Below are 18,399 nucleotides of genomic sequence, written 5' to 3'. Positions count from 1 at the left end.
ACTTGCTATTGTGTAAAATGTTTGCAATTTTCTTACCTTCTCTATCCCGCCTAAAGGGGCCATATTATGAAAATCTGACTTTTCAATGTTTAAGTGCCATGATTGGGCTATCAATCCTAAACCTAACCTAAAAAATGTGAAAAGAACAACCCTTTAAGTTTTGGTAAACCATTCTCTGCAAGCATGTGAAAAAATAGCTCGTTGAAATTTTGCACCCCTTGTGATGTCAGAAGGGGATAATACCGCCCCTTAACCTGCACCATCCAGCCACGGCACTGGCATTTTATGCAGAGATCAGCCCATTTGCATTTTAAAGACACACCCCAAAACGGCACATTTTTGCTCACACCTACAAAGTGGCAATTTTAATATGTTATAATAAATTATCTATATTGCATTTTGAGCTAGAACCTCACATTTGTACTTTGGAGACACCAAAGGTTAATTTTACATCTTAAAAAAAGTTTTATGAAATGTCCCCTTTAAGGGACAGGGTGACACCGAAGAGGTTTAGATCATCATCTTACTTAACTCAGATAATCAATAAACAATCAATTTTTTGCAAAAATCTATGTTCATGCTTTGTGCAATATATTTTCTTTCATATACAATTGTTTACCTCAATGCAAAAGTGATGAACTGGTGGTGAATGTTAAAATTAAATGATTTCTGCCATTAATATTAAACAGGTGTTTGGCTTAACAAACAGCAATAAATTAATCTCAGAGTTGGATATATATCATTAATTGATAGTTTCATAATGAACCTCATAGAAGAATCTTTTATCGCTTACACCTTCCGAGCGTAAACTTCCGGTTTCAGTGAGTTGAGTTCCTGTTTGAGCCCCATGATGGGAAACTGAATGCTGTGCCCTCGCGCCCGGAGTTTTGATGCAAGTACAGTAATCCTACATGTGGTCGAGACTATGGACTCAAAAATAAAATAACAGACGTGACTGAAGTAACAGGTCCCAGGTATGTGAGCTCAAGAGGCGATATCGACTCAGTTTTGTACTTTATCATTGTAAGAGTTGTTCTCTTTTAACTGGCTAACGAATTAACGCCGTTAGATCTTTATCAAATGTCCTAGAGAGAAAACCATATACATCTATTTATGCTACAGGCACGACATCGTATTTATAAGTAACTTATGCGTTTAATCGTTGTATCTCGCTATTTTTAGTGCGATGCGGTGACATAAAAAGTTTAATGTGAGATGTTTGAAGAAAATAAGCGAGCCGCTGCTTGCTGTCACTCAACCTCCGTACAGACGGAAGTGGGCAGATCGTTATGTCGTTTTGACCAACCGTTAGCTCTTGCTGAATTATTGACAGAGCTGACGGCCAATAGAATTTCCGCAAATATCCTATGGCGCTTGCAATGAATCTTTATTAATGCGACTCGTCTTATTCCGGTGCATATTTGCCTATGCGTCTAGAAGGGCTGGCTGTAATACAGACGGGTAGCGTTATGTTGCACAATGGGGGGTTTAAACAGCTTATTTACCCATATTTGGGTTTTTTGCTGTTTTTAGTAGGACTCCATCAAGCCGAGGGAGCCGCAACAGAAATGGCAAATCTAAACTGGAAGCCGTTTGTCTATGGGGGGATGGCCTCAATTGTCGCAGAATTTGGTGAGTCTGCCTATGCACCTGCTGGATTTAGATCATCAGAATATTTTAATAGCTGTCTTTCTTGTGACAGATGTTATTAACATATCTTCTGTAAATGACAGAATGCATATTACATTTTTAAAGGACGTTTTAAAATGTCAGATGTTGCATGTATGTAAATTGATGGATGAATGTGAAAGTAATGCAGAATAAGACAAATCTGGGTGTTTTACTGTACGTTAAAAATTATCATGAACATATCAAGTTGTCATTTGGTTAATATGTTGTTATATATATCTGTGCAACTTTTACACTAGTATAGTTTTAGGATATAACTGCGTTATGTCGTATTTGTGATAAAATAGCCTTAATTGTATATTAAATAGATTATTTAAATAATATACATATTTGTGGTATATATTAACACATGTCTAATGCAAGTGACAGGAATGCATATTTAATTTTAAATATGTGCATTGTGTATTTCATGCATCTAGTAACCTATGTTGCATAAATGTAAAAGTAAATGGTCCAATAAATGAACTAACAATAAATCTGGTTATTACATAATCTGGTTTAATTAAATTTTTTTAAAGGAAATAGTCATTGTAAATACATATAGATCTGTCTGTGAATACTGTAAATGCATATAGATCTGTTCAACATAGTATATTTTTTGTATATTTAACTGCTTTAGGCCCTTTTCGGGGTAAAATAGTCAGCACAGGAATAATACAGTACAAAAACGTGGCAGAACATGTCAAGCAACATATCCCATAACACGTGTGCACAAAAACAAAGGTGCAACGTGGGATTTGATGGGATATAAGATGACAGTAAGCAGTCTGTTGCTGAGGTAACCCAACTAGTTTTTACATATTAAATTTACATTTACGCATTGATAGATGCTTATCCAAAGCGACATACAGGACATTCAAGGTACATTTTAACAGTATGTGTGTTCACTGGGACTTTTGTGCTGCTAATGCAATGCTTACATTTTGCAGGTACTTTCCCCATTGATCTCACAAAAACGCGGCTCCAGGTTCAAGGGCAGACCCACTGTATGGAGGTCCGCTATCGGGGCATGTTTCACGCCTTGGTCAGGATTGGCCGGGAAGAGGGCATCCGTGCATTATACTCTGGGTGAGAACTAATGATTTGCATAGTCTCAATTATAACGTGTTGTTATTTATTAACGGTAAGTTTCCTGTTAGGGCATATTTGCAACTCATGCTGTAGTTTAGGGGTCTTGCATAAAACTGATAGGTGTACTAAACTAAATATAGACGGTATTAAACTTACATTGGGCCTGTGGAGGGCTGAGTCAAGTGAAACAGGCCCACGGCTTTGGCATGAGCTGTGGTTGCTGAAGTTGAGCTCTGTATATATATCTTGTATTTCAAGCCATTTCAAGTGACCTTGTCTATAAAATCTAGTCTCGCAATCTAATTATGAGAGAGATGACAGTTTTTTTACTAAAGGATAGCCAAGTTTTAATAAACAGTGATTAATTGGCTGATTTTGTTAAAGGAATAGTCTACTCATTTTCCATATTAAAATATGTTATTACCTTAACTAAGAATTGTTGATACATCCCTCTATCATCTGTGTGCGTGCACGTAAGCGCTGGAGCGCGCTGCGACACTTCGATAGCATTTAGCTTAGCCCCATTCATTCAATGGTATCAAACAGAGATAAAGTTAGAAGTGACCAAACACATCAACGTTTTTCCTATTTAAGATGAGTAGTTATACGAGCAAGTTTGGTGGTACAAAATAAAAATAAAAGGGGAGCGGACTTTTCAGGCGAGTCGAAGTACTCCCAAAAGTGCTATTGCGCCATAGAGTATAGTTCCTCTTTTGGGTCCGCTTAGAAAAGCGCTGCGTTTTGTTTTGTACCACCAAACTTGCTCGTATAACTACTCGTCTTAAATAGGAAAAACGTTGATGTGTCTGGTCACTTCTGGCTTTGTCTCTGATTGGTGGCATTGAGTGAATGGGGCTAAGCTAAATGCTATCCAAGTGTCGCAGCGCGCTCCAGCCCTTACGTGCACGCACACAGATGATAGAGGGATGTATCAACTCTTCTTAGTTAAGGTAATAACATATTTTAATATGGAAAATGAGTAGACTATTCCTTTAACAGATGTGGTATTTTCTGCATTTCTTAGGATATCACCTGCGCTTCTCCGTCAAGCTTCCTATGGGACGATCAAAATTGGCACATATAACACCCTGAAGAAGCTGTTTGTCAGCCGTCCTGAAGGTGGGTTAAGAGGATGAATCTTTTCTTCTTGTTATTTCTTCTTTCTTCATCATTAGTTTGGTAAACAAAAAACACTTGATAAATCACATGTGGCAGCACAAATGTTCCCATTAACACCAATTTCACATAGGAAAAGTTTTTCTGGTCGGCTGTTATTGTGTGGTGCAGTACAGCATTTTTGCTCTGAGCTCATATGACAAATTGTTGTACTGGTTGCTTGTGTACAGTGTTTCAAGAAATACTTCTTACATTATTTATACAACATTTTTTATTACTAAAAATATTTTTTATAGTGATGCACCGAAATAAAAATTTGCGGTGGAAATCGAAAATTTTGGATGTACCGAAAACTGAAAATGACTATATATATATATATACCCTGCTGTTTTGCAAGTTCTCCCACTTAGAAATCATGGAGGGGTCTGAAATTGTCATTGTAGGTGCATGTCCACTGCAGGCTTGTGCAAAATTCAGAATTGAATTGAGAATGACTCCTAAATTCCAATTCAATTCTTGAATTTGAATTGAATTTGAATTTATGTCAAAAACAGGATCTAGAATTACAATTCAAATTTGTATTAAAGGAAGCAGAATTGCAATTCGATAGAAATTCAAAGAAATTCTTATACATATTATACAGTAATTAAAGTGTTAAAAATGAAGCTTTCAGTATATGTCAGATATGATTGCATTACATATTCTATAAATATATTTGTTTGTACAGATTATATTAACAGGAAATGTTTTCCCCCAGCAATTAATTTTAAAAACTATAGTCACATAACAAATAATTAAGTTTGATTTTTTGCAATTGTAATTTTATGGAACACGATGCAACATGACTTCATTTCCCAGAATGCTTTAATTTTGCCAAGTATTTAAAATGGTTGCCAAACAATTTTCCAAAGTAACTTTCCTAACACTGAATGTATGTGAGATTCTTTCTGTTGTGTGACTGTGGAATTTCTTTGAATTGCCATGAATTTAAATTCAAATTCAACTTCCTGTAGGGCGGAGTCAATTCAAATTCCAATTCATGAATTGAATGGAGGCCAATTCTGAATTGTGCACAAGCCTGGTCCACTGTGAGAGACATAATCTAAAAAAAATCCAGAAATCACAATATATGATTTTTTGACTATTTATTTGTATGATACAGCTGCAAATAAGTATTTGATCACCTGATAAAGTCAATGTTAATATTTGTTAAAGTAGCCTTTGTTTGCAATTACAGAGGTCAAACATTTCCTGTAGTTTTTCACCAGGTTTGCACACACTGCAAGAGGGATTTTGGCCTTCTCCTCCACACAGATCTTCTCTAGATCAGTCAGGTTTCTGGCCTGTTGCTGAGAAACATGGAGTTGAGCTCCCTCCAAAGATTCTCTATTGGGTTTAGGTCTGGAGACTGGCTAGCCCACGCCAGAACCTTGATATGCTTCTTACAGAGCATTACAAAGCATCCTTGGTTATCCTGGCTGTGTGCTTCGGGTCATTGTCATGTTGGAAGACCCAGCCTCGACCCATCTTCAATGCTCTAACTGAGGGAAGAAGGTTGTTCCCCAAAATCTCGCAATACATGGCCCCGGTCATCCTCTCCTTAATACAGTGCAGTCGCCCTGTCCCATGTGCAGAAAAACACCCCCTAAGCATGATGCTTCCACCCCCATGCTTTACAGTAGGGATGGTGTTCTTGGGATGGTACTCATTATTCTTCTTCCTCCAAACACGTTCAGTTGAATTATGACCAAAAAGTAATATTTTGGTTTCATCTGACCACATGACTTTCTCCCATGACTCCTCTGGATCATCCAAATGGTCATTGGCAAACTTAAGACGGGCCTGGACATGTGCTGGTTTAAGCAGGGGAACCTTCCGTGTCATGCATGATTTCAAACCATGGCGTCTTAGTGTATTACCAACAGTAACCTTGGAAACGGTGGTCCCAGCTCTTTTCACGTCATTGAACAGCTCCTCCCGTGTAGTTTTGGGCTGATTTCTCACCTTTCTTGGGATCTTAGGACAAGGTGAGATCTTACATGAAGCCCCAGTCCGAGGGAGATTGGCAGTCATGTTTAGCTTAGTTTTTTAACCATAAACCACACAAACACATTGTACACCAAATACACAAAATAACATTGTTTTTTAGCAATACAATAGGGGCACTTTAAAGAGTGATTACAGGACAGCTGAATGGGAGAGGCGGAGGGTGCCATTTAGGTTTATATTTTCCGCCGTTAATTCTGTGCAATTTTTTTTGACTCTTTATCAGCATGGATAATCAGGGTTTGACATCTAAATAATATTAAGCAAAACCTTCCATTGTTACAGCAGTTAAGCCCAGTACTACCAATACCAGACATTACCGATTCAACACATCTCCAAAACCTGGTGTAACCACCAGCACTAATGTGCGGCCCAAACATAAGGTGCCAAAGAGGCAGACAGAGCATCACCTTATCTGAAGCTGGCGCCAATGCATTTCCATCAGACATGAAGCAAAATCTTTTCTGAACAACATTTATATTACTTGAATCTCTGCCATAACCACTCAGACAACAGTCACTAAGCCAACAATGGCTTTTTTTTTGTGTTTAACTGGATTTTATTTTCAAGACATTTCTTTGCTACTGTGTATTAAATGCTTATTTTGATGCAGGCTTTGCCTGGTGGTGTGGTGGTACCAGTGCCCGTTCTCCTACCAAAAAGAATGGCGCGTGCTGGACCTCACTAACTGTTGGTCACATTGATCAAGGAATTACTGTAACTATCATTCCTGATCCGCGTTTTCATTTCTTCTTCTTGTCACTGCTCCTTCCACATCAGTAGATCTCAACAGAAAACTAACCCTAAATTTGACTTTCAGAGGCGGACACTACTTGAGTATTTTAAGTACATTTTCCATGCATCTGTGCTTTATCATAGTGTTTGTCTTGGGGAAAAAATTACTTTGTAGTGAACATTTTTTAGTAAAGCATAGAATCATACTGTGTATTCCTTTTATATTGCATATTAAAATTGATTTAATACCTAATTACATAAAATTGTGTACTTTTACTCTTCTTGAGTAAAAGTACAAAAGTACTTTTTACTTAAAGGAACAGTATGTAAGAAATTTATATCAATTAATCATAAAATGGCCTTGATATGTCACTAGACATTAATAAATCATTTTCATTTCAAATACTTATATCACTGACAACAGTGGTCTGGGCAGGATATTATCATTTAAAAAGTGGAGTTGCAGCCCTCAACTGATGTTTATGTTGTCATTTTGTGTATTGGCCACCAGTTGTGTGATTGCAGTACCAGTTTTGACCACAATCCTACATACTGTTCCTTCAAGTAAAAGTAAAAAAAACTAGATGTTTAATGTACTTGAATATTAAATATAAACCAAAATCTTGAAATTATGAAATGTAGTGGAGTAAAAATTATGATAGTATGCTTTGGAATGTATGTTTTCCAGAGAAAAACACTGATAAAATATGAATACTTGAAAATGTACTTTTATGTAGAAAGTAGGGTTGGGCGATGTCCCCATAAATTGGCAGTTGACGATGGTTACGTAAACCATCGCGATGGACGATGATATCGTTAGGTGGGAGGGGGGTATTTTAATTTTTCGTTATTATTCGTTATTATATAATTATTATTCGTTATTTTACTTTATTACTTCCACTTAAGAAGACTTGTGCACTTTTTATTTTAATATATATTTTACATAAATACTATTCTGTACTTAAAATCTATTATTTTGTTATTTTACTATCCCAACTACTATAGGTTGCACATAAGGGGAAAAAGTAGCTTTAATCCACTGAAGAAGAGTTGTGCACTTTTAAGCACTTTTTAATCTCTTTACATAAATATTTTTTTCTATTTAAAAGCTATAATTTCGTTATTTTACTAACCCAACGACTCCTCCGCGCTTTCCAAATTTTGCACGTAAATATCTGCATATGTGCCACCAGTACTCCGTCAGAGAGCGGGTCTTCAGCACCGCGGGGAGCAGCCAGCACTTCAATCCGCAGCTTATTAAAACTAGACAAGGTGAACAGGGCCAGACACATCGAAATTTAAACATGGTCTGTGTATGTAAATCCCGCGTTTCGGTCGGAGTGTTGTTCCCGTTTTCTTGTTCTTGACGTTCGCTGAATTCTGGGTTTATATCCTAATCTGCCGCTTCAGTGCAGTATAGCCTCAATGTAACAATGAGCACGATCTCCTGAGACACTACAATAGGCTACTAATAAATGATTAATATGGGCTGTTTTCTTGTACAAAATTAATTATTTTAAGATAAATGTACAACATGTAAAAAGACAAGATTCTAGCAATGTCAAGATTAGGGATGGGCATTTTCCAGTAACTTACTATTACCAGTAATTTACTATTACTTTTAATATTTAATTTTTCGAATATTTAAGCTCTTAAAGAACGAATATTCGTTTATTTAAATTATGTTAATTAAGACATGCGTGTTTTGTATTTTTCATTTTGTCATAATTTCACAGAAGGCTTAATTAGGAAATATCCACAACAAGCTAAACTTATATTCTGTATGTATATATATATATATATATATGTATGTATTTTTAAGTTGAAAACATTGTAAAAAAATATATTTTATTTATATATATTTTAAATTCTTCTTAAAAAATATCCTACTGAAAAAAATGCGTTAAAACTTAATGCGGAGCGAAGTCTAGTCAAATCCTTAATTTCAAGTCGGTCGTTAGTATTAATTCATTACTGTTTGATCTTACATACATTATATTATACCAAATATTATACACTAACCCCAAATCTAAGCGAAGTTTGAGGACTTGCGAAGTTTAAAGTTTGAGGACTTGACAAAGTAGGCTATCATCATTTAAACAGACTCAAAACACCAAGAGCCCGGAGCAAATGAAAAAACACATCTAGATAACCGACTGCTCAGTCGCCATTTAAATATCTTCTCAGTTTAGTTTGACATGTATTTGTGAATAAAGAAAACCGTATTTATCCTACCTGCTTCGGTGAAAGCCCGTTCTTCTGACTAGATACAATAATGCTTTGCTTTAAACTGCCATGTGCAGTTATCCGGTTCATTTTCAAAAGAGCACCGCATATAATAAATGTTCTCCGTTTCATTTCGTTCTCCGTGTCTGTCTCCTTATTAACAAAATAAAGTAGACTTTATAACAGAAAGCTTACAAATCTCTCATGATGTGTTGATTCGGGCGGCGGAGAACCACGTTTAATAACACGTGAGCCCTCAGTGAGCCAGTGGCCAAATACGGCGCGGCGCGGACAAACCCGGAGATAAAAGGAAAAACTTAAATTCGTCTGCAATCTGCATTGCCAAACAATCAGAAATACATACAAATTAATGTTCCTGTATATTTTACATTTAAGTCTGTAAAAGACAGTATAGATGAAGTGAAAAAGCATCAAATAAGTTGTTACCCTTTGGTGGCACATTAAAAACAAACAAACATTCGAATAGCATTTTTTAAATTCGAATTATTATTGCCATTCGAATATTCGAATATCCGTGCCCATCCCTAGTCAAGATCAAATGCCTGACAGGATATTTTCACAGACTAACACATGTCACGTCTCAGGCATAGACTACAGTATTTAAAATAGCATATATGCATTAGTTATATTTTCTATTTAATTTATAGAGCAATTCACGCAAAGATATTAGGTTAACTATAGTCTATATAGAAGAGAGTAAGTGTATGTCGACTCGCAGCGGAGTGGGGAGGGGGCGTGGCATCACGATGGTGACTCTCCATCGTGATGTCAGTCAACCATCACGATGGACGATGATATCGTCTATCGGCACAACCCTAGTAGAAAGTAAAAATACTTAAGTAGTGTCGACTTTACGCTAACTGCATTCTTCTTTCACCCTTTTTTGGGGTCTTTATTGGTGCCTTGCTTAAAGACTGGATACTCTATCTCCTTATATTTAGGCTTAGATTATCATAGTGCAGGGATTCCCAAACTGGAGTTTGCAAACCCCTAAAGGTTCACGAGGGAATTGCAAGGGGTTCGGGAGTTGGTGAAAAACATTTAGGTGTGGTTTCCCGGACAGGGATTATCTTAAACCAGGACTAGGCCTTAGTTTAATTAGGAAATTTAACTAGTTTGAACAAACATACCTTAGTAAAAACATTACTTATGTGCATTATCAGGCAAAACAAAGGGCACTGATGTATTTTAAGATATGTCAGTGCAAGTTGTATGAATTTCTTTTTTCTGATGAACACAAAAGAAGATATTTTGATAAATGATGGTAAGCACACAGTTGTTGGTACCCATTAAATTCCATTCTATTTTTTATTCCTACTATGGAAGTCAATGGTCACTATCTGCTGTGTGTTTACCATCATTTCTCAAAATATCTTCTTTTGTGTTCAGCAGAAAAAAAGAAATTCATTCAGGTTTAGAACAACATGAGGATGACTAAATGATGACAGAATTTTCATTTTAAAGTGAACTACCCCTTTAACATCATTTATCAAAATATCTGCTTTTCTGTTCATCATAAAAAAAATAATTCATACAGATTTAGAACAACATGAGGATGAGTAAATAATGACAGAATTTTCATTTTTGGGTGAACTATTCCTTTAATTGATGAAAAATAAATAAAAATGTAATATGCAGATTTGCTATAAAATTATTGAAAAATTAATTAAAATTGCAGGGCGTACTTCAAGTAAATAATGTAGGATTTGGCTGAAAAAAGTTTGAAAACCCCTGTCATAGTGAAATGTAAAAATTAACCAACCTGCATTTTTGGTATTACTTCTTTAATTCATGTGAAGTTAATTAATTTATTGCTGCATGTCTCTCTTTTTTTTGTATAATACTAGAGAATATTGAAAATGTTTTTACTAAAATCAAAATTTTTTGTGAGGTTTTTCTTGAAGTCTTCAATATTCAGAGTCTGATGGCTGCTGTCGTCTTTGCTCTTTTCAGATGAGACTATGGTGATTAATGTGTTCTGCGGGGTGGTGTCTGGAGTTTTGTCTTCCTCTTTGGCAAATCCCACTGATGTGCTAAAGGTAAAGCGAACAAATATATGAAAAAGTACACTTTGACATTGTGATACAACACCAAATAACTGCTGACTGATGTTCAGATATGGCTCTTTAGATTAGGATGCATGTTAAGTTTTTTGCCATTTTTAGCTGTTGTCCTCACATTTTTGTTTTTCTCTGACATCCTGTTTATTCCCATTAGATTCGCATGCAGGCTCAAGGCAGTCTGTTACAGGGCAGTATGATGTCCAACTTTATTAATATTTACCAGACAGAGGGAACACGAGGCTTGTGGAGGGTAAGTGTGAACTTAAAATATTCAGCTTAGCCAGCTAAATCATACATAAAAGTAATCAGCTAGATATAAAAGAATGCAAATAGATGGTAATAATCAAAACATTTAACATTTGGGTTGGATTTATCTGCGTGTATTTTTGTGTAACTGTTTTAGGTACTATTAATATTATTGTCCTGTCAGCCTTGACGACAAACTTGGGTTCCTGCTGTTGTTTCTCTGCTATTGCAGCATCTAGTCAGCAAATTAATTACTTTAGCAACAGACGCAACTCGGAACATTGCATAGATTTTTGCCAATAGCCGATTGTTCCACCAATAAACTATTGGTGCCGATTTATTAGCAAAACCTAAGAAATTATATTTTAATTTTTGACTAAAATGTCACATCCCCGCGCTGGAATTGTTCTTTATTTGGAAACCATAAAAATTCTTCAGTAGCATCATTTAGCATCTTTATTTTTAAATGTGAAAAATTATCGGCATTATCGGTTTCGGGCCGAAATAAAAAATCCAGCCGAAAATTAATGTCAACCGCGCCCCTCCCATCTGTGTGCTAGCGCTTGGGTTTCACTCACGATGATCACCCCTCCCCTTCGTGCTCAAGCAGGTTTCACTCACGGTCAAGCTGCTTGCACGCGTCTGCAAAGATTAAGCATGTCTTGATGTGTAAACTTTAGAGAGAGTCGCGCTAATGTGTCTCATACTGTAATCCATTAACATAAATTTGGTGAAAAAAGCAATGAAAAACAACGTAACGTTTTTATGTGGAACGACTGTTGCGCTTTTTGGGATTCACCCTCCGTCTCTGTGTGTGCGCGTGTGTTTAAGTGCCCTCAATAGTGCACATACGAGAGAGACGCGTTTAAAAAAAAACAAGCAAACATAAAATCTCTGTTATTGACAGGGCACATATAAACAAAATTATCTTCACAGTATTCTTTTTCTAATAAAAACATTTGTTTATGTCTTAAGTGTATGTATAGATTACAGTCAGAAACCAGTCTGTGCTTAAAGAGTAGCCTACTTAAGTCTGTGTCATTAATGTTAATCAAACAACCCATGACAAAGAGACAAATAGCTCTAAAAATAATAATATATTTAATTTATACATTAAAGACAGTGTTATGATTCATTTCATTTGATTTCTGCACCTAATGCTAATTTCAGACCTTATTAATGTACAACTTTGTTATTTTTTATAAATGTTTGCAATTTCTTTATTGTTTATTAGATTTTTTCCCAACTGCTTTTTGCTGATCGGAAAAATAATCTGATCTGTGCCTCAAAAACTGTAAAGTGATCCGAACTGTGAGTTTTTTGATCCGTCACACACCCCTAGTAAAGTTAGTACACAGTGAAAGCCATAAATGCAATTGTACTAATAATTGGCATAATAATTTATTTCGGTGTTTCGGCCTTGGTTTCCTTTTTTTCCGGTTTCGGACAAGAATTTTCATTTCGGTGCATCCCTAGTATAAATATTTTCTCATTTGTTAAAATCCAAATACTACTTTAAAAAAATAGTGATGGGCGTTTTTGTCTCGATATGTCTTGAAAGTACCAACGCCACCCTTTTACCCTTATGAGGTACATGGAGGTACAGCAGTATTTGATCCAGCGATATGTTTTACTTAATGTATTTTTCAGGGTGTCATTCCAACAGCACAACGGGCGGCCATTGTGGTTGGGGTTGAACTACCGGTCTATGACATCACCAAAAAGCATTTGATTCTTTCAGGTCTCATGGGAGACACTGTGTTAACACATTTCATGTGAGTATTATTTAAAAGCTGTGATTTATTATAGCACTGACATCATGAGTAAAGTGACTAATATAGTTTCTTCTTTTTATTTCCAGTTTTGCATGTGGTCTTGCAGGAGCACTGGCCTCTAACCCAGTGGATGTGGTGAGGACACGTATGATGAATCAGCGAGTGGTTGCTGGCAACCTTCTGTATAAAGGCACCCTAGATGGACTCATGCAGACCTGGAGAAATGAGGGTTTCTTCGCCCTCTATAAAGGCTTCTGGCCTAACTGGCTGCGTCTGGGACCCTGGAACATCATCGTATCCTTTAACAAATAAAATGTACCATACCAAGGTTAGTTTTTGCATCAGCCAACCACTAGAGGTCAGTACATTGCAGCATGTAGTTACAGCTAATAAAATTAAGGTTCCTTGCCCAAAGCATTACATAAACATTTCTATCCGGGCTTTACGAATTACATTTTTATTATCACCTCTCTACCGTGAGGTTTAGTATATTTTCATTTAGTATATAATCTGGTCACAACATGTATTAAGTGACATGAATTCACTGTCTCTCTTAGTTTAAGTTTTTAAACTTTTAAGTAGGTTACATGTTTCCACAGAGTTATTATTCACCTTCAGACGGTTTTTCCAAATTTGTAAGAAAACGTTGCATGTTTTTAAACACATCTAAATGTCTTTTTCATTATTCTTCCATAAAGACTGCTTATAACTTATTAACGCAGTGAATTCCTGCTGAAATTCAACTGCAACTGCATTTTGGGACGTCAGCCGTTATGCTAATGATTTAAAAAATCCTTGCTTACGGCCAAATTACGCAACACCACTCCCCAGTCAGTCAAGTTCTTCTCTGCATGTCCATATACTTTAGTTTTACTGTTTTTGTTTTTATATGCAAGTGATGAATAGAGATATAAATAGAGGGTCCATTTACAGACTAACTCGTACTATTGTTTTACCCAAACTAGTTCTAGTTTAGTCTCAACAGGGTGTGTTGGGATCCCTGTGGTTACGCGTCATGCAACTTTTGACATTTAACATTACAAACTGTCACTTAACCTTCACACATATAAAGTAGGGCTGTCACGATTAAGAAATTTAGCTGACAGTTAATTGTTTAATAAATTATGACTGACGATTAATTGCCTGTTTTATTGCTTTGACTTTTTTTGCTTGTTTTTCACACAAATGTATATTTAAAAAAATGAAAAAATAAAGTTTTTGAAAAAAAACTGAAAATAAAAATGCAATCGAAATAAACTGACTATACCAGAACAGGCCTTACATTAGGAGCCAATCCTACTAAGGTCATATAAGTACAATAAGTACACATGTATTGAATGGCTTTGCAATGTATCACTAATGGCGCTTTTCCATTGCATAGTATCCCACGGTTTGGTTTACCGTATTTTTTTCGGACTATAAGTCACACTTTTTTTCATAGTTTGGTTGGTCCTGCGACTTATAATCAGGTTCGACTTATATGGCAAAATTAATTCATACTGACTAACATGAACCAAAGGAAAACATTACTGTTTACAGCCAAGAGAGGGTGCTATATGTTGCTCCTGTAGCCTACCCCTGAAAAAAACTGTATAAAAGAATAATTATTTTCTAAATAAATGCGACTTATAGTCCAGTGCGACTTATATATATGTTTTTTTCCTCTTCAAGATGCAGTTTTTGACTGATGCGACTTATAGTCCGGAAAATACAGTAGTTTGGGTCGGGTCAGCTTACTTTTGAGAGCTTTTGTAGTGGGTGCAGTACGCAGTACCCGATACTTTTTTAGTACCACCTCGGTTGGGGTTCCAAGCGATCCGAGCCGATACCAAACGTGATGCGAAAACACTGTAGATCACTGATTGGTCTGAGAGAATCGTCACTACCAGCGTTATTGCTAAAATGTAAAAGATTAGCTTTACCTTCATGCTAGCTTGCGCTGTCTCGAGCTAACATGTTGTCATCTGTGCTCTGCTATAAGTTCCCAAACTCCCTTGTAGCAAGCATCCACAGGTTGAGAACCAGGAACACAATACCAGTTTTTTTCCAGACTTGCAGTTTGTAGCGGCACATTTGCAACGCACGTGCGCATTATATGTGTATATGCAACTTAAACGAGGCTCAGCGGAGCGCGTCGACCGACGAAGCCACTGGTGTTTGTACAGAAACAGTGAGACAGAAGTAGTGATAAACACGATGTGCAAACATCTTTGTGGTGGTCGATTTTGATTTTGTGGCGGACTGAGAAATAAATGAATGTATGGGGATGTTTAGCATTCCAACAACGCATCACTTGTATGATGTCACAGCAGCAAGCAGCGCAAATATATAACGACATGCCTATAATCCCTCCCACTGCGAAGTGTAACTAAACTCGATGGAAAAGCTAACCAAGCCAAAGTGAGGTGAGCTGAACCAAACCATGGGGTACTATGCAATGGAAAAGTGCCATAAGGAGCGCCATCTGATACGGTCTCGTTTATACAGGCGCTGCAGCTCCCCCTTGTGTTTTTTAGAGAGACGTGCAATCATTGCGGTGATCTAAAATATTTGCGATGAGGTCAAACAACCGTGATGAGACGATATTTAATCATTGTGACAGTGATGTTTGAAGTATATGTTTGAAAATGTATTATGGATAGAAGTATTATATATAGCCAATGATAATTTTTTTGTCGTCCTTGACTCGAACTTCAGTTCTTCATGACTTTTGAACAGCTGAAGAAACTTCCATTGTAGCTGAGACTTTGTGATACTTCGCTGGACGGTGTGTGTGTGTGTGTGTGTTGGTTCATCATCTCTACTTTATCTTCTATATCTATGTTTATTTAAGAATTTATGTACATGCTTGATGTATTTTAAGATGCTCCTTTTGCACCTAAATGCTTCGTTTTCACTCCTGGCAGCTATTGCTTCTGTCAGCAGCACCATGTTCATAAGTCCATAAGTGCTCGGTCAGCTGGGAGTCACACTGGTGAAAATTTGTGGTAAACTGGAAACCAGAGCAGGTATAATATTTTGATGCTGGCTTGACGGGAGCTTGTGCTCTGTTTGTGTATACTACCTGAAAGTTACTAAGACTCACCTCTAGGTGGGGATAAAGAGCAATAGGTTAGCGCTACACTGAATGCTGTGAAAATACGGAGAGACTGTTTCATGTTACAATCGCTAAAAATCTTTTTTCTAAACACTCCGAATTAAGCATAAAAGTGCTTAAGTTATGAGGGTATTCATTTGATAATGACTTGAATAGGAACAACTGCTTTATCCGTAGACTACAGTTGATACGTTTCAAATCCTACATACTGTATGAATGAATACCAAAGGAATGGTATGGAGGTGTCGTGAGCTACAAGCAGAACAAATTTTTGTGTGACTCGTTCAAAAACTGTTTTTGAGTAAATTCATATATTTCAATTCGAAAATGTACGGTTTGATAAACGATTTGCACGGAGTTGCTCGGTGGTGCTCGTATTTCATGAATATAGAAGTACGTTTGTGACAAACAGGAGTTTTTTAATATGCACAGATTTGAAAGAACTTGAGTTATTGTACAAGATATGTACAAGATTTTACGATTTGGTATCATCGCCATAAGAATGCATTGATGTTGTCTGTGTGTTTGCGTTGTAAGAAGCACATGCAAAATGTCAAATATTTTGGCAGGCGTCAATTTGTGTAAATACTGCTACTGTACGATAGATTATAATATTAGCATATTTTTGTTTGTTTTCAGGTAATATTTTTTTGGGAAACGGTGTAGCTTTTTAAATGCTTGTCTCATTGCCAAAGTGTACATGTATTAAACCAGTACTACACTGTTGTTGTTACTGAGTTTTCAAAATGACTTATTATTATTATTATTATTATTATTATTATTATTGGGGAAAGTACTGTTACATATTCATCACTGTCTGTCATCAAGACCTGTTTCTGCTTTTATGTACAAGCCTTCGCCTGGCTGTTTCTGCTTCCTGATGTGTTAACCAAACTTGAATATACTTCAGGTATAATTTACATTGTTCATAACCTTTAACTTGTTTATAAGCAGATTATTGTTCATAACCTTTAACTTGTTCATAAGCAGATAAAAGTGTTCTGTAAAGTAAGCAAGCAACCATCAAGTCACGTGTCTTGGTTTTTGTTTAATTTACCTCAATTTAAATGGTTAAATATATATAATCTCTATGTTCTTTACAGGTTTCCCTGTTTGGGATAACTGCATTTTCTCTCAAACTTTAGCTGTTTGCTAGATTGGTGACTATGGCATGATGCATGAGATATTGAAAATGCTTCAATTTATGAAAGACCAAGAACCACATTAACCCACGTGCCAGTGTGTTTATTTCAAGTTACTGTTAGCTGCACACGGATTGTAACATTTCACTTCAGTTTTTATTTTTTGCACATTTTTATTATTTGCTATTTATTTGGTTTAGACGATTTTCAGCATCATCTTTTTTAGTTCAAATTTATTTACGCTTTTAACATGTTTCTAAACCATTTATAACTTTCAGTTAATTTGATGTTAGTTTGGTTGTATAATGTAAGGTATGATAAATGTTCATACTGCACTTCTGATGCATTTTGAACTTGATTCAGCCAACTGATTTGATTTGAAAAATGTATTATTCTTTTTTAATATTTTACAAAAGTAGACTTTGGGAACTATATGTGGAAAAGGAACAATTATATCATGTAATGTAATGACTTCATGCCCCATCACTGCTGTTTTTTTTTAAATATTATTTTGTTATTACAGTGCTCTCCATTTTGTTAGATTAGTTGTCTGCTTGCAATTGCCTTGGAAATACTTTGTCATCTGCACTTTGGTAAAGGGTCTTTGGTGAACACAAGCATTATTTATTATGGTCTGTTGCTTAAATAGACAATGGATTGTAAAGAATGCATTTTTCTTAGTCTGATGTAACTGTGCACTCTGGTAATAAAAACAATGTAAACTTAAATGTGTTACAACTTTATTTTAATTAAAAAACCTTCATATTTGTAAAATGACAACTGCTTAGGCCTTCAAACATGCAATAGCAACATTGTGACATACTTCTTACTGTGCAAGCTATCTAACATTCACTGTACATGCTTTATCTCTCAGAAATAGTGATAACTTTTGTACTATTGCCTCCCTATGAAACATCGCTTTTATTGTTTCCTAATCTTTGTAAGTCGCTTTGGATAAAAGCGTCTGTTAAATGCCTTAATGTAAATGTAACCATTGTCGACATACAATAGGTCAATCAGGTAGGCAGTGTGTCGAAACATAAACAGGTGCCTACTTGGTAAGCATTTTGCGCATTGCACCTTACATTTTTAAGTTTAATCAAATTTAACTGTGGAAGTCATTTTAACTTAATATTTTAAAGTTTGATGACACAAAAACAAAACTCACAAAA

General features: G+C 36.0%; 1 protein-coding gene across 9 annotated transcripts; it reads left to right on the top strand.

The window, feature by feature from the left end:
- Positions 1 to 813: 813 nt before the first annotated feature.
- Positions 814 to 17,955, top strand: slc25a14 (solute carrier family 25 member 14). Of its 9 annotated transcripts, none has more exons than XM_055179625.2 (10): positions 822 to 974; positions 1,534 to 1,632; positions 2,309 to 2,467; positions 2,619 to 2,757; positions 3,785 to 3,879; positions 10,858 to 10,943; positions 11,122 to 11,217; positions 12,864 to 12,988; positions 13,069 to 13,282; positions 15,686 to 17,955. In XM_055179625.2, the coding sequence occupies exons 4-10, from the start codon at positions 2,678 to 2,680 to the stop codon at positions 15,725 to 15,727; spliced, it is 738 nt and encodes a 245-aa protein (XP_055035600.2). In that variant the 5' UTR covers positions 822 to 974; positions 1,534 to 1,632; positions 2,309 to 2,467; positions 2,619 to 2,677; the 3' UTR covers positions 15,728 to 17,955. The 9 variants fall into 9 exon arrangements, 5 of the variants coding, with proteins under 5 accessions (XP_055035598.2, XP_055035599.2, XP_055035600.2 ...); XR_012371055.1 differs by lacking the exons at positions 822 to 974; positions 2,309 to 2,467 and having other exon boundaries at positions 1,393 to 1,632; positions 15,686 to 15,755; positions 15,895 to 15,996; positions 16,939 to 17,955; XR_008637706.2 differs by lacking the exons at positions 822 to 974; positions 2,309 to 2,467 and having other exon boundaries at positions 1,394 to 1,632; positions 15,686 to 15,996; positions 16,939 to 16,995; positions 17,189 to 17,955.
- Positions 17,956 to 18,399: the final 444 nt, after the last annotated feature.

Source organism: Misgurnus anguillicaudatus, chromosome 9, assembly GCF_027580225.2.
Source record: "Misgurnus anguillicaudatus chromosome 9, ASM2758022v2, whole genome shotgun sequence".
Taxonomy (NCBI): domain Eukaryota; kingdom Metazoa; phylum Chordata; class Actinopteri; order Cypriniformes; family Cobitidae; genus Misgurnus; species Misgurnus anguillicaudatus.
The sequence above is the reverse complement of the archived record's forward strand: the minus strand, read 5'-3'. Positions and strand labels throughout refer to the sequence as shown.

Excerpts from the sequence above, each read along its gene's own strand:
- slc25a14 (XM_055179622.2), top strand. The coding sequence starts at position 1,428 with ATGCGTCTAGAAGGGCTGGCTGTAATACAGACGGGTAGCGTTATGTTG. Across the intron at positions 3,880-10,857 it reads GTTTGTCAGCCGTCCTGAAG|ATGAGACTATGGTGATTAAT; the intron begins GTGGGTTAAGAG and ends TGCTCTTTTCAG. Across the intron at positions 10,944-11,121 it reads ATCCCACTGATGTGCTAAAG|ATTCGCATGCAGGCTCAAGG; the intron begins GTAAAGCGAACA and ends TATTCCCATTAG.